Source organism: Bos indicus, chromosome 21, assembly GCF_029378745.1.
Source record: "Bos indicus isolate NIAB-ARS_2022 breed Sahiwal x Tharparkar chromosome 21, NIAB-ARS_B.indTharparkar_mat_pri_1.0, whole genome shotgun sequence".
NCBI classification, from domain to species: Eukaryota; Metazoa; Chordata; class Mammalia; order Artiodactyla; family Bovidae; genus Bos; species Bos indicus.
This window is the reverse complement of record NC_091780.1, coordinates 24,353,422-24,376,890: the sequence shown is the minus strand read 5'-3', so window position 1 is coordinate 24,376,890 and position 23,469 is coordinate 24,353,422. Positions and strand designations below refer to the sequence as shown.

General features: G+C 41.6%; 2 protein-coding genes across 5 annotated transcripts in view; one reads left to right on the top strand and one right to left on the bottom strand.

Annotated features, from left to right (window-relative positions):
- Positions 1-1,159: 1,159 nt before the first annotated feature.
- Positions 1,160-20,028, bottom strand: SAXO2 (stabilizer of axonemal microtubules 2). Of its 2 annotated transcripts, XM_019983688.2 has the most exons (5): positions 19,837-20,028; positions 19,072-19,138; positions 17,213-17,392; positions 10,819-11,021; positions 1,160-3,788 (listed from the first exon to the last, which is right to left on the bottom strand). In XM_019983688.2, the coding sequence occupies exons 2-5, from the start codon at positions 19,098-19,100 to the stop codon at positions 2,845-2,847; spliced, it is 1,356 nt and encodes a 451-aa protein (XP_019839247.2). In that variant the 5' UTR covers positions 19,101-19,138; positions 19,837-20,028; the 3' UTR covers positions 1,160-2,844. The 2 variants fall into 2 exon arrangements, with proteins under 2 accessions (XP_019839247.2, XP_019839246.2); XM_019983687.2 differs by lacking the exon at positions 19,072-19,138 and having other exon boundaries at positions 19,837-20,024.
- Positions 20,029-20,041: 13 nt separating this feature from the next.
- Positions 20,042-23,469, top strand: part of EFL1 (elongation factor like GTPase 1) — a 113,946-nt gene continuing 110,518 nt past the window's right edge. The window contains exons 1-3 of one of the 3 annotated variants that reach the window (XM_070775202.1): positions 20,042-20,140; positions 20,907-21,016; positions 22,806-22,873. In XM_070775202.1, coding sequence (XP_070631303.1) covers positions 20,926-21,016; positions 22,806-22,873 — 159 coding nt within the window. In that variant the 5' untranslated portion in view covers positions 20,042-20,140; positions 20,907-20,925. Of the gene's footprint in view, positions 20,141-20,187; positions 20,779-20,906; positions 21,017-22,805; positions 22,874-23,469 lie in introns of those variants that run through there. The other 2 variants (XM_070775204.1, XM_070775203.1) reach the window with 2 other exon arrangements.

Genomic DNA, 23,469 nt, shown 5'->3' with positions numbered 1-23,469 from the left:
ATCTGCATGGCCGTGTAAAACAGCACTGAGTGCAGAGAGAAGACTAGGTGAAAGTTTCTTGTTGTTGTATTGGATACTGTGACCTTCGAAAAGTATATTATCAGCACTCTTTTTAAACAGCTTTTTTTGAAGTTTGCTAATTTAGGATTACCAGGTTCATCTTCCCTCTCTTTGATGAATGTTCAGAGGTCTCCTCTTCCCCTCACATTACCAGGCTACGCTCACACAGAGACTCTCAGGGAGGGCCTTGTTTGTGTCAGTCGCTCAGTCGTGTCTGACTCTACAACCCCATGGACTGTAGCCCACCTGGCTCTGTCCATGGGATTTCCCAGGCAAGGATACTGGAGAGCGTTGCTGTTTCCTCCTCCAGGGGATCTTCCCGACACAGGGATGGAACCTGCATCTCTTGTGTCTCCTGCATTGGCAGGAGGATTCTTTACCAGCTGAACCACCAGGGAAGCCCCAGAGAGGGCCTTGGGTAGTTTTGTACAAAAGTCTATATAAATCAGATGTTTTACGGGGCTGGGGAATGGGGATCCCCAGCCTCTGACTGCTGAACACCGCTCTCCATTCTTCCTGCCGCCTAGTTTTTGTTTTTTTTCTTTAATCATTTTATTGTTTTAGAACAGTTTTAGGTTCACAACAAAATTGAGTGGAAAGAACAGAGAGTTAGCCTGTGCCTCCTGCCCCCACACTTGCACAGCCTCCTGACCTTGAGTAGCCTGTGCCGAGGGTGTGGGTGTCAGAATGGGAGGCTTGACCTTGACACAGCATAATCACCCAAAGTCCATGGTGCACGTTAGGGTTCACTCTTGGCCTTGTTGTCCCTCCAGGTCTTATGAATGACAGAGCCTTTCTTTCTAATTCTGTGGTCTTATTTTCCACAACAAGGATATGCAGGGAGACAGGGTAGAGACGGGATGGGGTGGGGGTGAAATTTCCTACTGCTTTTTGTCTCCCAATGTTCCCCATTCTTCATCAGATTCATCCAAGTTTGGCTTAGTGGAAACTCATTCTAAATCTGGCAGATGGTTAAATAATATGACTAGTTTCCAGTGCTTTTAATATGTGTGACTGTGTGTGTGTGAATTATGTATAACTTAACCTAGAAAATACTTTCTAAACAAGGTCTCCCAGAGAAAATTGGTTGCAGAAATGATTTCATGAAAATTAATTTAGTGATACTTTATTACTAGATACATATAATTCAACATAATTTCCCCTAATAAATACAAAAGTAAATAAAAACAAATTACTGCCACATAATGAAAAATACTTTAACCAAATGTTGACAGACTTATTCTCAGTTATGGATATATATTTTGAAACAATTCTAAAACTACAAGACTAAACTTTTAAGATAAAATAAATCATACTACCCCCAAAAACACCCAATAAGAATTTATTCATGGGACTCCCCTGCCAATCCAGTGGTTGGAACACCACGCTTCTGATGCAGGAGGCACGGGTTCGATCCCTGGTCTGGGAACTAAGATCCCACGTGCGGCATGGCATGGCTGGGGTTGGGGGAGAGAGTTGCATTCATTAGGGAATGTTCAGCATTTATATACACAGTCTGTTCTGTCTACTTCACTCGGTGCCACCATTCCTGCCCTCCCTCCCTTCTTGGAATTGCTCTTCACACTGGAGGAGGAGGAGGACCTAACTGTGCTCATCCTGAGCCTGGTTCTTCTTCTGTACTGTGATTCTGGGAATGGCAATTAGGTGCATAATTGCCTGTGGTTACCCTAAACATTTTCTTCAGAGCTGCTGGTCATTCTCTAAACTTCTGCAAATGCTTTTTCCTTTTTGGAAATAGTGTATTCAAACCACATTATTCCCCTACCCACACTCTCCATTCTCTGTAACAACTTCTAGGGTGCTTGTGAAGCTTTAGAGGTGCTCCTCTCAGAAATCATACTCCTCATCAGCTAGAAACAGGCTAGGTTATTCTACAATCCTTGCTACAGGCCAGAAAGGGAGTACTGAGTAGGGAATTCTCCTAATATGAAAATGGAGGAACAGGTACAAAAAGAGATTAGGTGACTTGTGAACAACCCCTGATTCTTGGTTTGCACTCTTACTTTGTGGATTTCAAGGCATCACAGGACCTGATGCTCAGAGCACAGTTTCTGTGAGATAGGCAGAGCAGACATTCTTTTACAAATGAAGACACTGAGACTCGAAGACAAGAGTCACTTGCCTAGGGTAACACAAATAGAAATTAACATCATTGGAACTGTGAACTCAGGTGCTTCCATTTCCAACCCACGCAGCCTTAGATTTCCACCTTAGGGTGCCTCTTACTAACTTGAACCCTGTGAGGAGCAGTGCAGCATCTTAACAGCCACCAATGAAAACCGGACTCAGGGAATACCTCACAGATGCTTGAAGTCTAAAGAGAAAAATACTGTTGTCTTGAAAGAAGAATCCGTGTGTCATTTTCCGTGGTGCTCTAGAAAAGTCCTAAGGCACTTGATGAATGATAACACCTATGTGAATAACCATATACTTGACGTAAGTATAAACACAAGTATAAATTATAATAGATTGAAACAAGTTACCAAACAGTATGTTGGGATTAAAAATAGTTCTGATGGGAATGTACATAATTTAAGTCTCAGAAAAGCATACTAAAGAACAATCTTGGTTAAAATATTAATTCGAAATGGATTTAAAAATCCTGATTTCCTCTGACAGATTTTCTAAATTTCTTGTTTAAAAATTTTAAAAATGGTTAGTTTTCACTTAAAAAAATTTTTTTTTCCTACTATAGAAAATTGATTTTGTCCTTGAGAACCCAACATGATGTGAGTTCGCTTCCTTTTAAACATGATTTGAGAATTAGAAGGCCTTCACCGCGGGAGTGATCTTGCGGAAGAATTTATGACCTTGGGAATTTGTAGTTTCAAACAGGTAGCCAGGAGGGGAAGGGTAGCTAGCCGGGCAGGTCTCCAGTTTCTTGGGCATATACTCCAGAGAGTACGTGGTGATGTCGTCAAACGGAAGCGACCTCTTCAAGGGAGCGTCCGCAGGTTTGCAGCTCTCGGTGGCAATTAGTTCATGGGGCACGTAATGAGACCTAAAAGTGCTCAGGCCATCGAATTTTCCGGATGGGCTGGGGATCTGCGGCTCCTGCTTAATGAGTCCCTGACGGCAGCTTTCCCATGCTGGGAAATCTTGCTTCGTGGTGCTCTTTCCTTGGAAAGGAAAGTTATGATTTCTCCTACGAGAAGCAGGCCTGATGGGAAGCACACGCGTAGCCTGATGCGGGACATAGTCGAGGTGGCTGGTGCTCTGCAGCTGCATGGTGCCTGCGGGAGGGACATACTCCAGCGCTTTCTGTACTTGCGGTGCTGGGAGTGCCCACGCTTGAAAGCTGTCCCGGAACTCGGTGCTTCCTTCAAATGGAGCGTCCTGGGCCACTCTGGTATGTGCAGGTCTGCAGATCTTTGCCGTTTCACCGACGAGACCCTGAAAGTCGCATCGGTGAGTTGTGAGGTCCTCCAAGGGTTGGTCGGGTGGCTTGTAGCTGTCTTTTGGCCTTGCCAAATTGAATTCTGGTCGATGAGGCACGTAATCAAGGCGATGACTTGTGTTACAGCTAAAGGGGATGGTAGAGCGTTCGACCGCTGGACTGGGTTTACAGCTTTGTCTAGGCTTTATCTCCCGAGGGACATAGTCATCTTGAAACGTTGTTGAATTTCCAAATCTCACAGTAGGGGGATAGTAAGTTTGTTGTGGCTTGTAGAGTTCACTTTTCTGAATGTCCCAAGCTCTATAATCATCTTAAAAATTTAAAAGAGAGAGAAAGCATTTTTAAATACTGAAGACCACCACCACCTTCTAAAAATCATGACTGATTTCTCTCATTGCCGTCCTTGCATTTCCTTTAGGTATCTCAACACCAATTAAGTAGGCAGTTCCACTGATTTCCCCTCAGATTTATTCCTTTTTTCCTTCACTTCTACTTTGCTCTTCCTATCTCCCCACTTTAATACACACAACTTTCCACTTTCAGATTCTTCTGATATAACATGGGAATGGAACATCTGAGCCTGACTGTTAATTGTTTTTGAAAACCGATAAGGTTGTGTTTTGGGTGAAGACAGAATTTAGGAGATTGGGGTTGTGTTCCCAGGAACTGGTTGGGATTTTTGTTATAACATGCTGAAGTGAAGCATAAAAGCTAGGGATTAACATAAAACCAAGGGCCCTGCTGTGTGCACAAGAGTGATGTGGATATTACTCCTTACTTTGGGGGGACTCCTCAAAGTAGAGAAAACTTCAGCTCCACTGTACCCCTGGAAGCCTACAGGACTCCCTGAGCAAATATTCAGGGTCCAGGGTAACTTGTACTATCCTGGGAGGAGCAGTGGCTTCAATTTTCCTCCTTGGGAAATGGGCTTCATCTGGAGGTGAGGGGACCAGACTGAATGCTGTCTAAAGTGTGAGAGACTAAGTATGGAATTTAGAAATGAACATCAGGGCTGAACCTGGGATTTCGTATTAAATACCTAAATTCTTCTTCTTGCAGCTCACCTAGACCATGGATGGAAAACTGAAGTGCTTGTATTTCAACTGAGGTTTATTTAGGCTTTCTGTTTCTAGATGAGAAAGGGAGAAAGCTGAGAAATACTCTGGAATTGACTTCACCCCAAAATATGTATCTCTAAATACCAAAAATCAATTTCTAAGAGACAGAAGATATACATGATAAAGAATTAGAGTCTAGGCTAAAGGCCATGCAGTGTTTATTGGAAAGGCAAAAGTTCAAATGCTTCTTCTCTGGATACTTCTTTTGAAGAGAAAAACTTCTCAGTCATGGGCATTTCTGCCAAAATAGCCACGTTTTTGACCAAATAATGATTACTCCCACCACCTTCAAGCTATTGATGTTTGAATGAGAATGAATAACCTAAGAGCAGGCAATCTTTTGGATAGTAGAGACCTGGTAAGAAAAGATGATCTGGGTCATGCACATTCTTGGTCTTGTGAACTTACATTTGAAAACAAATTCAGATACATGTGGGAGAAGAATGTGAAAGGTGCCATGGAGCAGAATTGGAGAGCTATGGTGGGCTGAAGACTTTGCAACAGACTGATAAGGAAACAGTGACATGATACATAGGCAGAGAAGGCGAGACCTTGAGGGCGATCAGAGAAGATGTGTCCAGGGGAGTGAGGATGCTGTGAGAAAAGCCAGCTAGCTCATGGCGGTGGTGGGCTGGGCAAGGGGTAGTTCTCCTTCAAGCTTCCTCTGCACACAATAGTTTTCCAATTCCACGTCACATGAAGCTTTACCACAAACTCTCTTTTTCTTGAGTCACCATGAAGGAATCTCTGTTGTTTGCTACAAGTATAAAATTATAGCACTATTTTTCAGTAACTAAAAGGAAACCAGAGGATGTTAATGGAAGGTCTATGGTTCAATATAAACATACAGGGAGACCCTTTGTTGCCAAAATGTCTACAAAAAAGATGTTAATTTCATGAGAGAAACTAAACAGAAGAGAATATTCTCCCTTACCAAAAAAGTTTGGTTTTCAAAAAGGAAGCAAAAATTCAGAGAGACGAGGTTTGATAGCAATGTATTAATTCCAGAGATCTGCATAAAATTGGTTTGCCTCTTTTAAATATCCCTATGTTCATATACCTGGAAATTTATTATTTTCCTATAATATTTATTAATAACGTTCTAGCAATACCTTTAAAACATCATGGTCTTTATTAATGTCATTGGTTCTTAGTATCTTATGACACTTATGGAAAAAAATCAAACATAATGCTGCCTACATCTAACAATGCATCTGGTCATTTGGCAACTCCAGTACTGCACTTGTTAGATAAGGGCCATTCAGTTTAGTGTGGAGCTCGCTTTCTTCTAAACAGCTTTAAGCCCATGAGGTGCTTGCATGTGTTTGCTCATCATGAACATCCAGATGCAGAGCTCCAACTCCATCCTTACACAGTGAGCTGTTCTGGGTTCCTCTTTGAGGACAAAAGTCCTCAGTGGCACATGCAGTTTCTTTCTCTTGGTAGTTGGGGCTCTGTTCTCTGTGTTGTCTTATGGCACCAAGAATGTGGGACCAGTTTTCATAAAGTCAGGGGGCTCCATCCTTTCTTTCTCAATCCACACATCATCAAACTTGTCTCACAGTTTTAATCCTACCTGTAAGTTGATGACTCCCAAACTTGAATCTCTACTCCAGACTTCCCTTGAAATCCAAACCAACATACCTATCTTCCTCCTAGACAATCTCTATTCAAATGTCCAAGAGGTAAATTGAAACTTAGTTTCCCCCAACTGAGTTCACCATCTTGCTCAGACTCATTTTCCCTAAATAACACAACAATAAAACACTATTTTGAATTTGGCATCTCATGTAAAGATTTCACCCAGTTAATTTTCTCTCCCTCAGTCCCTTCTCTCTGTTTCAAGTCATTTTCAAATCCTGTTTATTTTACTATCTAAATTATAAGTTTTTCCATCTGAGGCAATCATGCAATGAGTAGCAACCTGATGAAATCATCAAAAATAAGAATAAGGAAATAGAAGAACAAATATTGTAAAATAAGGTTCTATAGGGTTTACAGCAAGATCCTTATTTCATTCTTGATATTTGTAGTTAGTGTCTTCTTATTTTTCTCCTTGGTCATTGTGGTTAGGGTTATTCAACTTTGTTATCTTTTAACAGAATCAGCATTTCATTTCATCAATTTTCTCTACTGTTTTTCTCTTTACAGACTCATTGACTGCTGCTCTTCATGCTTCTCTCTGGAATCATTTTCCTTCAACCTGAAGAACTTCCTTTAATTACTTTTGTAGTATGTATCTGCTACTAACAGATGTTCTCCTTTTTTTTTTCTTTCCCTAAAAACCTCTTTATTTTACATTATTTTGAAGGATATTTTCACTACCTATAAAGTTCTAGGGTTCACTGGGTTTGAAATTCTCAATTTCTTTTTCCTTTTAACATTAAAGATGTCATTCATTGTCTTCAGGCTTCTATAGTTTCTGGTGACGTTAAGTACATTTCTAACTTTTCTTTTGTAGATAATGTGTAGTTTTGCTCTTACTACTTCTAAGAAGTTATCTTTACTTGGTTTTCAGAAGTTTGATGACAGTTGCCAGACATGGCTTTGTGTTTATTTTGCGGTTTGATAAGCTGCTTGAATCTGTGACCTGAATTCCTTCACCAATTTTGGAAATTCTTTGACCATTATCTCTTCACTTTCTGATTCTTCATAGGTCTTATAAGTTTTTATTATTTGCTGCAAGTTATGCATAAGAAAATCATAGAAACTAAAATCAGTGTTACTTTCAACAGAAGACAGCTTGCTCTTCCCTCTGATCAAGGGGCAGACCACCTTGATCCAATCAGGAACTGAGCGAGACTGGTATTCAGTGACATCTTTAATTAGACAAAGTCTTCCTCTAATTACGAATTTCTTCGGACAAGACCTGTGATGTGTTTGTAGCTTTGCCTTCATTCTAGTGGGGCTTTGTCTTCCAAGCACCTGTTCCCAAGAGAGACTGTGGGACATTTCTGTGAGCTCTTTCCAGCCCAGTCTTCTAGCCCACCATGCCCCCTCAACACTTAGCAAACACCCCACAAGGAAAACCAGCCCCGCATCTGGGGTACTTATAGATTCTAATCTGTCATACCTGCCTATGTGTGAGGTTCTCCACTGATTTCCCTTTCCCCTAGAAGAGTCCCCTGCTTATGCCACCCCAATCTCCAGCCTCGCCTAGACTTGACAGATGCTTCCAGAGGAGTGAACAGTTGGCCACCTCAGCTCATCTAGGAAGGACTACTCCATCTCTGTAAATTTAATTCTTTGCTTCTATTTAAAAAAAGATTTTTAAAGATTTATGTATGTTTTTAGCTGTTTCAGTGGAGGTTATGGCTTTCTGCCATCTACTATATCCTATCTGGTAGCAGAACTCAAAAAAATTTTAGTGGCTACTAGAAAAATGTTAAGCTCCTCAGTCTGACAACCAAAATGTCACAATCATAACCTATGTTTTTGGAATTAGACACCAATCACTCAGATCCTGAAATTCTCTGGTCCACACCATGTTCACTGAATACCCTTTTATTTTTCTGGCTTTATGACTTTTTTGCTCATCTCACCCTAGTTTTTAGGATGTCCCTCCTCTTTCCATACATCAATACTTACTAGTCTCTGATGCATTCTCAGACTAGCCTGCAGTGATATCTTTTTCAGTCTACATTTTTGAAGCACTAATTTTTTCATAAATTTTCTAGTGAATCATCCCCCCCTCCTTGTGATATTTCATTTACTTCTTGTATGACTATTTAATTTTTCATGCTATATTGCTCTTTTTTTCCTCAACTGTAAAGTTTCTAAATGTCAACAACCCTGCTTCATTCAGATCTCTATTCCTTGTAGTGCCTGGCACACAGAGGAGTAATCCCTAAAAAGTATTTATCAAATCAAATACTGACCTATTTTCTTTATGTGCACTTTAGTCTGAATAAGTTTCTAAACCAAGGCTGCTGGGGGCAGATAGATTTCTGTCTAAGAGTCACCAGTTCCATAGAGCCACATCTCCAGAATCTAGATGACACCCTTCTCACCATCTTGTAGTTTTTGTTTTTAATCATATCCCATTTCCATCTGCCCTCTGTTCTCTAACTGTTAGGTTATAGTGAGAGGCTCTTCCCATTGTGATTCCTCTTCAGCTACAGATCTGTCCTTATGGAGGGATCTACAGAGACTGTAGTGTGGTCATCACACAGGATGGTAACATGTGCCCTTGGCCCATAGGTTTTCTTGTCTCATGCTCTCAACCTGGAAATACAAGGATAACTTTTCCTCACTAGGAAAGACCAGGAGAGAGGAGGCCAGAAGGAACCCAGGAATCCTCAACATTGGATTATGGGAATAGAAGTACATGAATCTATAGGAAGCCCAGGTAATGAGACGCCAGAACTAGTATTGGATGTTTGAGTGTGTGTGCGTGTGCATATGTTACATGTGAATAGTCAAGGCATCAAGGATTATCAATATTATTGTATTTTAAGTGAACTTTATGGAGAAAAAAAGAAGAAAATCTTACTATGGTTGTTTAAAAGACCCAGTACAAACATTTCACCAGTTTTATGTCAAATTATTACATAATACATTATCTCCTATGCATACCAATTAATATATATCTTAGCAATTACTATATGCTGTATTAGATTATAAAAATATATTTGTTCACTGTATGTGAAAATCTTTGTGAAAGTTGCTCAGTCGTGTCCGACTCTTTGCGACCCTATAGTCCATGGAATTCTCTAGGCCAGAATACTGGAGTGAGTAGCCTTTCTCTTTTCCAGGGGATCTTTCCAAAACAGGTCTCCCACATTGCAGGTGGATTCTTTACCAGCTGAAGGACAAGGGAAACCCAAGAATACCAGAGTGGGTAGCCTATCCCTTCTCCAGCAGATCTTCCTGACCCAGGAATCAAACTGGGGTCTCCTGCATTGCAGGCGGATTCTTTACCAACTGAGCTATCAGGGAAGCCCTGATATGTTCACTGTATGTGTTGTCTTAAAAATTTGTTCTTTGTATGGTGCCTTATATGCTCACAGCTTAAAAAAAAACCAACAAAACAAAGAACATTGTTTATGATGTCCCTACTGAGCTGACATAGATCATAATATACTAATTCTATATACTTTGGAATGTTGTTTGGTCATTCAGTCAAAAAGAGTGACTCTTTTGTGACCCATGGACTGTAGCCCACCAAGCTCCTCTGTCCATGGGATTTCCCAAGCAAGAATACTGGAGTGGGTTGCCATTTCCTTTTCCAGGGAACATACACTTTACATACCCATTAAACTGCTAAGAGTGGTGTTTAAAGAATAAGTGTGTATTCAGTTATTATCTATTTAAAATATAAATCATTACTGTTATTGTGGATGGCATCACTTTTATAAAAAGGTTTCATATTAGGACATAGCCATTCAGTTATATCACATACGAGTGAAAAGACTGTAAGCCTAAATATGCAATTACGTTATTAACAAAAAATATAGAAATAGTATGAACTAACCAGATAGCCTATTTTTGGAAAATAAAGAACTGCTCAAAGCAACAGTGTTGTAAGACCAGATTGATTTTTGGAAAGAAACTGATCATACATCTTCCAGCCCCTTTCTCCCTGCAGTTGGTTGCCAGCAGGCAGAAGATATTCCATGCTGGAAGACCTAGAGGATCAGGTGGCCTGTGGGGAGCCAACATTGTCTCACTGGGTGAACACGCCTGTTTTATTCTGAAGTTCAGTATCAGGGACCATCTGCTAATAGAGGTAAGTGTCATCCTCTATCCCAGCCTTTATCAGTATAAAAGGCAATATTTTGGTTCTCTCCCTGCTAACTCTTTTGGTTGGTTCAGAACTTGAATGGTGAAGAGGGTTGCTATTTATCTGACTTTCTCAAAGGCTGCAGAACGCTCCGTAGTTCCATACTGGGAGGAAAGGAGAAGTACCAACTCAAAATGGCATAATGTGACAAATAGGACATAGTGCTTGTTCAGTAGTATCCTTTGTTTTCGTGGTTTGAGATAAAGAAAACTAAATGGCTGAATTTAGACAGGAACCCAGGTCTCTTAACTCTCAACCAAGCAAATGGTGTTTTTTCCTCACTATACAATATTATTTGGACAAAAGAGAAAGAAGTTTTCTCCTAAGCCTTAGGGATTTAAGTTTGGCAATCTGCCAGAATTGCGATTTGATGTTGGATGTCAAAGCTGAAGGTTAAGTTTTTGTTTTTTGGCGTTTTAATTTTGGAAATGGCAAGTTACCTTTATAGGTTGGGACAGTGTCCAGCTTTCCTTTTTTAACTTGTTGTCTCTCCAGAGGCCGAATTATCACCACAGGCTGCACTTTGTAAGAATTAAAATCCCGTTTGTAGGTGGTGCCAAGATCAATCACCCCCTGTTTTGGTTTATATTCTTCTGGTGCATGGCGAGGCTGTTTGTCTATTTCATAAGGACGATAATCTGACCTGAAATATATAAGTTTGAAACATAGCCTCACAGGTTCTTTTGTTTTTAACTCTTTCAATTTAGTAGTAAAGTTTTCAATACTTTCACTAGAAAAGTCTAGAAGATATTAAAATGGTGATGGTTGGTAAACTCCTTGAAAGAGATTATTGAATTCCTTTATGTCCTACCCAGTGACTAAATACCTTAAGAAAAATAAATACTAAAAAAAAAAGAATTCCCAGTTTTCCAAACATCTTTACAATGGATCATTGGTTAACTGGATCTTACAGAAATAAAATAAAATCTTCCAAGAATTGAATTTTTGGTCTAATCTGGAAGGAAATCACAGGTTAAAGGTTTAAATGAATCTGAAGAAAATTTAACTATATCCCCTGGGTCCACTTTGTCAAAACACTTATTCATCCTATTAAAGACTCTAATGAACTGTTTGGGTGTGCTGTCTTTTTGTTGAGTCATGCTGTCTTCCCACTCATCATTAAATAATCAGTTAAAGGAGTCAAGTACATCTGACTCTGGCCTTTAGACATCAGTCATATTCATAGCATGGATGTAAGTCTTACTTAACTTCTGATCCCCCAGCAGCTCTTGCCAGGGATGGGGGTCATAGGGTACACTGGCCACCCTGGGCATTTGATAAACATTATGTTATTGCAGACACTGAGGCTGTCTGTTGAATTGGACCATTCCAAGACCACAGACTTGGAATGTTAAGACCAGCTGGGCCCAAATCCTGGCTCTGTCATTCGCTACATGTATTATATTGGATAACTTCACCTGTCTGTTCCAGTTTCCTTATATATAAAACAGAACCATAATGTCATCTACCTCATACAGGGTTCTTTTAAGGACTGACACATACATGCATGTACAGCATACACATGACTGTTTTGTACACATAAAGAATGATTATTTTGATTACTACTACTATTACTAAAAGTCTTCCAAATTGCTTTCTTTTCTTTGGCGTTGACTTCCTATTGACGTGTCTATTGGCATTTCTTTTCTATTGGCTGTGGTCACTTATTTTATGATTTATTCAAACCATTTTTTTACTAATCAGTATTTTCTGTATGCAGTCATAACCTCCCAAAAACAAAACTCACTGAATCCCTTCTCTGTTCACAATGTAACTTCTTAGACTTGTCAACTCACCCCTGTCAATCCACTTCAACCCACCTTGACCCACTTCAACCTGGTTTTTCAGCACAGCCCTCTCTAGTACAGTTTCAAGGTCCACAGTGACTTCCATATAGTGAAATGCATCAGACAGTCTTAGTCCTCATCTTACCAGAGCTCTCCAGTAGTAACTTTCATTACTGACCATTCTTTCTATTTCTGGAAATCTCTTTCTCCCTGTCTTCCTCACTATTTCTTCCCAGTCTCCTATGTCGCTTCACCCTCCTAGACTCAGTCATGAAGTGCTAGAGTTCCTCAGCACTTGGGTCTGCACACTCTCCTCTGCTCATCGCATGTTCCCTCCTGAGCACAGCTCCTCCACCCCCACAGCTGTCATCACTAACTAGATGGAAATACCTCTCAAACTTACATCTCTGCTTAGACCACTTCTCTTAGATCCAGACCAGTTTTCACAAGGCCTCTCAGATAGTCAACGGCATCTCAAAATGTACTATACCCCTAATCAAAATATTTCTCCCCAACAAATCTGGCCGCATTTGCTTGTTCCTTATCTTAGTGAATGGCACCACTTCTTCAGCTGCACAGTCAGGAACCTAGACTGACCCTTCATGCCTCACAGGACTGAATCCGTCATCTTGTATGTCTCCTGCAATGGCAGGCAGGTTCCTTTATCACTGGTGCCACCTGGGAAGCCCCTTCATGCCTCACCTTCCTCTTAGTTTATCACCACCTCCTATCAGCTTTTTCTCCTAAATCTCTCTTAAATCTGATTTTCTCTCTCACCCACCACCCTGATATTCTAAGCTTTTGTAATAGCTCATCCACATCAGTTCAGTAGCTTCCTAAACTCACTCACTAGAGAGAGAACTAGTTTCTTTTCATACCCCCTGCAACACACACACACACACACACACACACACACACACCCCCCAAAAAGAAACCCTCAGTGGCTTCTTACTGCTCTAAGGCTATAGGAGAAACAGCATGGTCCCTTCCAGTAGCTCCAACTCACCTCATGCTTCCTCTGCCCCTGCTGGCCTTCTCCTTCCTGCTTCATGCTGCTCTCTGCCTGGAAAGCACTTTCTTACATTCTTAATCCAGTTAAGTGCTTCACAGCCTTCAGATTTTAGATCATTCTTCTTATTTCCCTGATAAAGTCAAGCCTCTTATTCTGGCTCTCAAGTTACCTGGTGCCTACCCTTCCTAGATTTGATCACTGTTGCAATTTTATACTCATTCTGAATGATGTTTGTGACTGCCACCTCCACTAGACTGCAGCGTCTGTAAGCACAGAGATCAGGACTGTTTCCGCTCATCACGTATTCCAGGCACCAAGCATAGCGCCTGACACTTAACAAAGGCTTGAGAAATACTATTTAGAAAATGAACAACAGTAGACATCACATACCTCTCCTTCTCAAGATATCTGAGTTGTTCTTTGCCCTTCCCAAATACCAGCTAGAGAGGAACAGGCTAAAATGCAATCAGGAAGTGGAAGAATCAGGGAGAGGACAGAGGAAGCTTAGAAGTCTTAATTTCTCTTGTTAAATTAGTTATATGTTAGAAAGTGTACCTCCAAACCCAAAGCAACTTTCTATGGAGACATAGTGAAGGGTAAATGCACTCTTACTCATCTGATATATCCTAAAACACTGGACATGTCTGGACTCAGACTTTCAGGGCAGCCTTCCTGTCAACTCTGGCAGTCATTGATTGTGCTACAACTGTAATCCTATAAAGGACCAAAAGTCCTGAACAAGTCCAGACATCTGCTCTTTACAGTCTCTTCCTACAGTACAGAAAAGTATAGAACAGAATGACACATTAGTTTTTAATTGTGCAGATGAATCAGCTGCTATCTGCTGCCTAGTCAACATCGTCATCATGAGGGAGTCAAGCAAGAGTTCCAAATCCCTTGAATGAGGTCCTTGGAAATACTTCTGTTCTTAGTTGCTAAGTTGTGCCCAACTTTTATGCGACCCATGGACTGCGGCCTGTCAGGCTCCTCTGTCCATGGGATTTCCCAGGCAAGAATACTGGATTGGGTTGCCATTTCCTTCTCCAGGGGATGTTCCCAACCCAGGGATGGAACCCGAGTCTCCTGCAGGCAGATTCTTTACCATCTGAGCCACAATACTGCTAATTCCCTAGTCAAAATACAAAGAAAAGATCTAGTGTTTTACTAAGTGGAAAGAGGATTTAAGAAATGGAAGGTTTCGTTTTGTTGGTATATTTGAATCTGTATTTAGTTTTATTTTATTTTTACTATTAAGGCTACTTGAACAAGGCAATGGAGAAAACCCAGAATTGAAAAGCAATTGACTTTTTAAAAGAAACATGTGGCAGGTTAAACTTTCTTCATTTTTTAGAGTTGGTTACATGCAAAATCTTTATTCAACAAATATGAATATTGTGAACTTTATTTCAAATCTCCATTATGAATCACTAAGGCATCAAGGAAGAAAGGAGTAGAGGTGGAGAAAAAAGGAGTAGCTTTTCCCCTTGGCTCTATCTCAGCCAGCTGCTTAGTTCCTCATCTCACTGACTATGATCTGGGATCGTCTTGTTTGTCTGATTTTTGTTTGGGGGCCGTTTATAGTCACAAGACTATAAACAGTGGTGGGGAAGCCCTTCTTTCCATTCCACATCAGACCCAGTGGACAGTCCAGGACCTGCCCACTGCATTGAGTCTGTAGCAACAGAATCACCAGTGATGCTGGTTAAAAATGCATATTCCTGGAATCCACTCCATTAGCTACTGACTGTTTTAGGTGGTGGTCTGGAACCTATAACTATAATCTTTCTTGATGATTCCAAATCACACAAAAGTCTGAGGACTATGGAAGGTCTTCACATTTCTGGAAGAGCCACACACCTACAGAGGAAACCACAAGAGTTGCCTGAAATGTTAAAAGGTATAAGTATTGGACTAAAAGTTTGAAGGTCTCCACCTTTGCCATGTAAGTAAAATGATCTTTCTTTGAAATGAAAATGGATAATACTAAAAGTTAACATTGTTCGAGAGCATTTTAAAAATCCTAAATTATAGAAATCTGATGTACGAGTTCTTTGAAAGCAAGAACCTATGTTTATTGATATTTTTTGACGCCTTAGATTGTGCCTTGAATATAGTGTGCACATCAACAGGATAAAGAAAAGAACTGAATTGACAGAGATACAAAGAGCTCAAAAGTGCAGAGCCAAGTGAAAAGTTGAGGCTTAAAAGAACTTTTCTGTCTTTCACACACTGAATAAATATTGAGCACCTACTATGAGCTAGTAGGCATGTAATAGGTTTCTGGAAATAGAATGCTGAGAGAAGAAGACACGCAGTTCCTGCTTTCACTGAGACTAATCTAATGATAAATAACAGGCAGATACTTTCAGAACTTATATAGGGGACTTTTACCTCACCAAAAACTGGGTGTCAGAGAAGGCTTTTCAGAGTAATGATTGAGTTGAGATCCATAGGTTGAACCAACATAAACTAGGATAAGATGCAGGAAGAATTTCAGGCAGGTAAAATAGTATCTTGGAAGGCTATGTGACAAGGGAAATTTACTATATTCAAGAAATGAAAAATGTCCTATGGGATATAACCAGAAGAGTGCAAAGGGCATTACATTGAAAATAAATCAGAGAAGAAAGTGGGGACTAAGCAATGAAGGGATTTGATCGTATATTAAATATAATGGGAAAATACAAGAGCAGTTTTAGCAGGGAGGTGATAGGATTGGATCTGCATTTTAAAAAGGTCATCTTGCTCAACATCACTAATTATTGGAGAAACTCAAATCAAAACTACAATGAGGTACCACTTCACATTAGTCAGAATGCTCATCATTTAAAAGTCTGTAAATAACAAATGCTGGAGAGGATGTGGAGAAAAGGGAACTCTCCTCTACTGTTAGTAGGGATGTAAGTTGGTACAGCCACTATGGAAAATAGTATGGAGGTTTCTCAAAAAACTAAAAATAGAACTACCATATTATTCAGCAGTCCCTCTCCCAGGCATATATCCAACAAAACTTTAACTCAAAAAGATACATGCACCATCCCTATGTTCACAGAAGCACTATTCACAACAGCCAAGACATGGAAACATGTCCAGTGACAGATGAACAGATAAAGGTGATGTGGTACATGTATACAATGGAATGCTACTCAGCCATCAAAAGGAATGAAATAATGTCATTTGCAGCAACATGAGTGCAACTAAAGATTATCATACGTAAGTGAAGTAAGTCAGAAAGAAAAAGACTAGTACCATATAACTTGTATGTGGAACCTAAAATATGGCAAAAATGAACCTATCTATAAAACAAAAACAGACTCACAGACAGAGTACAGACTGGTGGTTGCCAAGGGCGTGGGGGAGGGGAAACTGGGAGTTTCGGATTAGCAGGTTGTAACCTATTACATTAATCTATTGGATGGATAAACAACAAGGTCCTACTGTATAGCACAGGGAGTATATTCAATATCCTGTGACGGAAAAGAATGTTAAAAAAGCAATGTCTGTAAGTGTATAACCAAGTCACTTTGCTGTACAGCAGAGATTGGGACAACATTGTAAATCAACTATACTTCAGTGAAAAATAAAATTAAAAAAAGAAAGAGGTCATCTTGGTCACCTAAAGTTAGAAAACAGATCAGAGATGCAAAAGCTGGAGTAGAAACAAACATAACCCTTAGGAAGTTATTGCATTCTGGTCACATTGGAAAGCAGACAAACACAGAGATTTTAGGAGGAGGGTTCAGGATGGGGAACACATGTATAATTTTTTTTTAATTAAAATTGAAAAAAAAAAAAAGAAATCAACAGAACTTTTTATGTTTCCCTTCTACATTCTCATTTTTGTCATTCTAGCTTAGTTGTCATCTTTCTGTTTTTCTCAAGTTGTGACTCAACCAGTTTCTTGCTTTTTAGATTGACTCAACTTAAATCAACTAAATAGTTTAAAGAGTTCAACTAAATAGTTTAAAGAAAACTTTATTAAAACCAGGAGAGTGGTGAAAAAATAAGTAAAGCAAATTGTTTCTTGATATTTACTTAAATGTTGTTATTCCTTCCATCTTGCCACGATATGCTCGAAATTCTTCCTTGGGCTTCAGACTCTGAGGTGGAAGAACACTGCCGTATGAAGGATATTTTTCCAAATATTCAGTTGTGGCACAAGACTCGCCAGAATTTTCATAAATCCTTGTGGTTCCATGTGGGCAATGATGTCGCCTATGCAAACATAAAAAACTCATCACAGTTTAACTCACATGAGCAATTGTATGTGCACACTGCAGAGGTAAATATGATAGATGGCAGTTTTGACTGATAAAGTGAAAGAAATAGACATTTGGAAATTTTTAGTTACATAGTACGAAAAAAAAAAAGATTAAAATAGCAAGATGAAAAAGTAACAGACACAGGTCAAAACTTCCCAAAGGGGCCCAACAATCTTGATCCTGATAGACAGAGACAATGTATTAAAACATCAATGAGTTTGTTCTCTTAGAAGAGCAGGGATCTTTGCCCCACTCTATCACAGTAGCATATTCAAACGCAGAGACATTACTTTGCCAACAAAGGTCCGTCTAGTCAAGGCTATGGTTTTTCCTGTGGTCATGTATGGATGTGAGAGTTGGACTGTGAAGAAGGCTGAGCGCCAAAGAATTGATGCTTTTGAACTGTGGTGTTGGAGAAGACTCTTGAGAGTCCCTTGGACTGCAAGGAGATCCAACCAGTCCATTGCGAAGGAGATCAGCCCTGGGATTTCTTTGGAAGGAATGATGCTAAAACTGAAACTCCAGTACTTTGGCCACCTCATGCGAAGAGTTGACTCATTGGAAAAGACTCTGATGCTGGGAGGGATTGAGGGTGGGAGGAGAAGCGGACGACAGAGGATGAGATGGCTGGCTGGCATCACTGACTCGATGGACGTGAGTCTGAGTGAACTGCATGAGTTGGTGATGGACAGGGAGGCCTGGCATGCTGCAATTCATGGGGTTGCAAAGAGTTGGACACGACTGAGCAACTGATCTGATCTGATCTGATCTGATCACAGTTGCAGGTGGTGGTCAGATCTCAAGAATTGGTTAAGTGAACCTTTCAATAGTGGCTCCCAGCTTTGCCAAGATTCTTATACCTCAAACATACAATTGAAAGTAGGAGTGGCACCACTGCTGAGGGGATTCTTAGAACTTCAGCAAGAGACATGTCAGTAAACCTCAGAGAAGATTCCTCTTGCTTTGGCAATGCCTCAGTTCTCTGGATCATTTAACTGCCTGAAGAAAAGGGAGCCTCCAACATCATGAAGACTGAAAATTCCTGACAGCTGGATGGGAAAGGAACTTGGGTTGGATAGAAATGAAAGATTAGAAATAATAATTAATTTTCGTGCACTTCAGCGTTTTCAAATATGAATCAAATCCTCAAATGTTGATTTATCTTTTAATCCACATTGGATTATTAATTATAAACATTTACCATGAAACTAAGGGGAAAACTGCTTTCATCAACAGTCCAAGTGTCTTTCCTTTGGAGGAGATTACAATACCACAGGGCTGACATATTCATAATATTCATTGAGCAAACAGTGATCTAATCCCTGGGTCAACAGGGAAGTTGAGGAGGAGAAGACTATTTCTTAGGTGATGGGAGGTTGTCAGGCAGGACTCACTGACCAATTCTAGGTTTCAGGAAATCAGATTCCAAAGGAGCGCAGGCTGGATGGGCTTGGGAAAGAAAATACCGGTCAGGCAGGGGTAGGGAAAAAAAGCAAGGGATAAAAGATAGCGTAACATGGGTCGAAAACTCATCGACTTGCACTCCGTTCTATTCTTCTGTTTCCTTTCATTAATTTTTAAAATAGTGTGGGGCATACACTCTCCCAGTCGAATCAGATCTCCCCTACTTACCAGCTTGACCTCCGCTGCTGCACAGGCATATAAATCCCCACGCTGGATGGCACTGGAGTTTGCGCCCCTGGATAGGAGCCCATGGAGAAGGCAATGGCACCTTACTCTGGTACTCTTGCCTGGAAAATCCCATGGACGGAGGAGCCTGGTAGGCTCCAGTCCATGGGGTCGCTAAGAGTCGGGCACGACTGAGCGACTTCACTTTCACTTTCACGCATTGGAGAAGGAAATGGTAACCCACTCCAGTATTCTTGCCTGGCGAATCCCAGGGACAGAGGAGCCTAGTATGCTGCCGTCTATGGGGTCGCACAGAGTCGGACACGACTGAAGCTACTTAGCAGCAGCATAGGAGCCCACAAATGTGTGCGTGCGTGCAAAGTCGTTTCAATCGTGTTTGCGACCCTGTGGACTGTAGCCCGCCAGGCTCCTCTGTCCGTGGGATTCTCCAGGCAAGAATACTGGAGTAGGTTGCTGTGCCCTCCTCCAGGAGATCTTCATAAACTAGGGATGGAACCTTGTCTCCTGGGTCTCCTGCGTTGGCAGGCGGGTTCTTTATCAAGTGCCAGGAGCCCACAAAGCAGAACTGCTTAACCCGAGATAGCTGGCGGGGTTTGCGGCCAGCATTCGGGGACCCGGGAATAAGTGAGGACGTCGCTGCGCCCGGGTACCCGCACCCCCGCGGGGCGGCCACTCTGAGGGCTTCGTCCCCGCAGCGGCCCTAGCTCACTTCCGAGCCCGGCCGCCGCCACGCCGGCCGTTCCTTACCCGCAAGTACAAATCTGACACAGACACCAGGTCTTCATGCTCCCGGTTCCTCAGCTCCTCCAAACTCTCAGCTTCCGCCGTTCCACCGCGCCCTCCGTAGTCAAGGCAACCGCAGGAGCCCTGGAGACCGACGCGGCGCCGGCTTCCGGCGGCGACAGGGACGCGCGCGGGTCAAAGGTCGTGCGTCGATAGCCCCGCCCTCGGCGCGCGGGCCTTCGGGAGATAGCTAGTTGTGGGTGCCTGCGAGGTGCGTGGTGTAGTCTGCGTCGGGGTCCGAGCGGGACTGGTTGGGCGGCGGGAGCCGGTGAGTGCGGGCCCGCAGGGCGCTGGGCTTCCTCCTCTGGCCTCCTCTGGCAGCTCCAGGTGGTGGGGGGACCCGGGCGCCGCGGCGGCGGAGCGAGGCCGGGGGCGAACCCGGTCTGGGAGCGGCTGCCGTTCGAGCTTAAGTGTCCGCTCGCGCCCGACTGCTTTTCAGTGTGGACCCGGAGTCCTGAAAGAAGAAGGGAGTGATGAAGAAGGGAAGGTGGAGATGAGGGTTTATTTTTTCTTTTCCCCAATGTGGGAAGGAATGAAAGACATTCATTGCACCTGCTCAGCAAATAAGCACGTGACCCAAAACTTTATTCGGGCTCCATAGCAGTCATCAAGCTGAATGTTTCCCCTCCAGTGAAAGCAAGCGGAGTTATAGGAGGAGGGACTTGGAAAAAGATCGAGGAGCGGAAGGAGAGATATCAGCATCTTCTCTCCTGCCTACGACCCTTGCGATACGTCATCACTGACCTGGAGAAATTCACCCCCGTACAGAGTACAGGGCAGAGTTCCTGGTGTCACTGGGCGCCCAGCCCTAAGGAGCTCTGATTCATCGCAGATCCGGAACGATGAGTAAAATCCACAGTCGTAGTACAGTAGTTGCTGAAGTGCTCAAATTGGACTTAGGTCTGGGTGTGTATCTGCCTTTAATAACGGTTTTTACTTGAAGGAACTTGAGAAATCTTGTCAGTTCCCAGTATTAAAAGCCCTTATTTATTGTCCCGATCTTTAGTCATTTGTAATACGTCTTTAATTTTTAGTCACAGGAAGTAAGTGACCATGGTGCTCAATAGTTTGGATAAGATGATTCAACTCCAGAAGAACACTGCTAACATTCGGAATATCTGCGTTTTGGCTCACGTAGACCATGGTAAGAGCCCTTTCTAAATAGCTTGTTTTCAGTAATTAAGGGGGTGTGTCTCCACATGTGTCATTGGAGTGATGCTAAGTTGAAAGTCTTATTTCTTTTAAAAGTTTGATGTGGTAGAACACAGCCAACTAGGGATTGGTGTTCTTCTAGATAGTTGGTTTTTAAATGAGAAGTTGAGTTTTTGTTAAACTATCAAGTATTTTTGAAATGGCTTTCTAATATAACAAGTCTGTAGTCTTAACATAATATTCTCAGAACCTGTGTTCTAAGTTCAAGGTACTTTGCCCTCTATGTCAAATGGTAGAAATTTATGAACAGGGCACCCTCTCAGCTGTAGAGGTGATTTGGGGGTTGAGGCAACACAAAGTGAGACATGCAAAAAGTAGATAATAAGGATAGAGAGAGCTGGAGAGTCAGGAAGCTAGGAATGCATTAAGAAAAGGCTTTATAGCATAATTAGTATTAGAGATGAACCCTGAAGGGTGATTCAAGATGGCAGATGGGGACACTCATTTCAAATGGGAATAGTGTCAGAAGGGGAGAAAGAAATGTATGTGACCAGAGGCTGGGACACAAGAGGGCAAGGTGGCTGATCCATGGTGCTTAGCTCCCGACAAACATTGCTTTCACGCCACAGCATCGCCTCCTGCTAAGCCTGCTCTTGGTTTCAAACTGCTTTTTGTTCACCCAGTCACAGCAAGGTGATAAGAGGTGGGAGTGTGAAATAAAACCTATATCAGATCAGATCAGTCGCTCAGTTGTGTCCAACTGTTTTCGACCCCATGAATTGCAGCACGCCAGACCTCCCTGTCCATCACCAACTCCCGGAGTTCACTCAGACTCACGTCCATCGAGTCAGTGATGCCAGCCAGCCATCTCATCCTCTGTCGTCCCCTTCTCCTCTTGCCCCCAATCCCTCCCAGCATCAGAGTCTTTTCCAATGAGTCAACTTTTCACATGAGGTGGCCAAAGTACTGGAGTTTCAGTTTTAGCATCATTCCTTCCAAAGAAATCCCAGGGCTGATCTCCTTCAGAATGGACTGGTTGGATCTCCTTGCAGTCCAAGGGACTCTCAAGAGTCTTCTCCAACACCACAGTTCAAAAGCATCAATTCTTTGGCGCTCAGCCTTCTTCACAGTCCAACTCTCACATCCATACATGACCACAGGAAAAACCATAGCCTTGACTAGACGAACCTATATACCATCCTGAAAGTGAGGGAGGAGGAGATAAAAGCGAAGAGATAGGCTATGCTGTATCTTGAAGACCCCTTCCTGCCAGCGAGGCACTAGGATAAGGGTTGTTGTTTAGTTGCTCAGTCGTATCTGACGTTGCAACCCCTGGACTATAGCCCACCAGGCTCCTCTGTTCTTGGGATTCTCCAGGCAGTAATACTGAAGTGGATTGCCATTTCCTTCTCCAGAGGATCTTCCCCACCCCCCAGGGATTGAACTCACATCTTGCATTGGCAGGTAGAGTCTTTACCACTGAACCACCAGGGAAGCCCCTGTGTAAAGTATGCCTCAATAAAAAAAAGTTATTGGACAGCTTTTAAAGTTGGAGATACAGATTATAGCACTGTGGAGTGCTAGAATCTTTGCCCTTCCAGACAGTGCACTGTTCAAAAGTCTAGTTAAAATGCTCATTGTGTCTTCTTTCACTTACTGTAGGTAAATAGGAAATACTTGGTAAAGCAGTTCTTATGGTTAAACGTTAAATATGTAGATGCACTCTACCTACCCTGCCCTTTAAGAAAAGTCTATTTAAATTAATATTGTTACTTTAATAGGAAAAACTACTCTGGCTGACTGTCTTATATCTAGCAATGGAATCATCTCCAGCCGCCTGGCAGGCAAGGTATGTTATTATATTTGATATATACATGCATTTCAGTAAATATTAGCAAATCTACAATGCGATGAAGCATTTGTTGTGTTCATAAAGACCTCAAAAGTATAGAGCATAGTTCATGCATCTAAGAGACTGGCAGTCCATTTAGCAAGATAAAATAGATTGTTGAGAAAAAATTATTTCTGTATTGCTTTTATTTTAGTTTATATTAATATTTTATAAGTGCAAGAATGAGTTTTTGCAGTAAGTCAGATGATAACCTGGCACGATTGTGGAAGATTTCACAGGTGGAATACATGCTTCACAGCAGGAAATAATGTGGATAAAATGGATAAAGGCTAATTTGTAGGTTTTAAGTGGAACATTTGCCTAGCAATTACTGAGAAAGGAAAATGTGCTAGTACAAAAAAATGTATCAGATTATGATGATCTTGAAGTAACTGAGTACTAGTTCTAACCTAAGTACCAAAAGAAGGCTTCTGAAGTATGAGGGTCGTGAGGAAAATCCTGTTTTAGGAAATGAAAGAGATCTTTGTTTCTAGCTGTGAATTGAAAGGACTTGGAATGATTTATTTGTAGTAGAAAAGTAAAGATATCCCTTC

What these genes read in the sequence shown, in the direction of transcription:
- SAXO2 (XM_019983687.2), bottom strand. Translation starts at nt 19,874, where the DNA reads ATGAAGACCTGGTGTCTGTGTCAGATTTGTACTTGCGG. An exon ending in GAAGGAATAACAACATTTAA is followed by an intron (nt 11,022 to 17,212) that starts GTAAATATCAAG and finishes TATATATTTCAG; the next exon opens with GTCAGATTATCGTCCTTATG. An exon ending in CACTGTCCCAACCTATAAAG is followed by an intron (nt 3,789 to 10,818) that starts GTAACTTGCCAT and finishes TAAATTTTTAAG; the next exon opens with ATGATTATAGAGCTTGGGAC.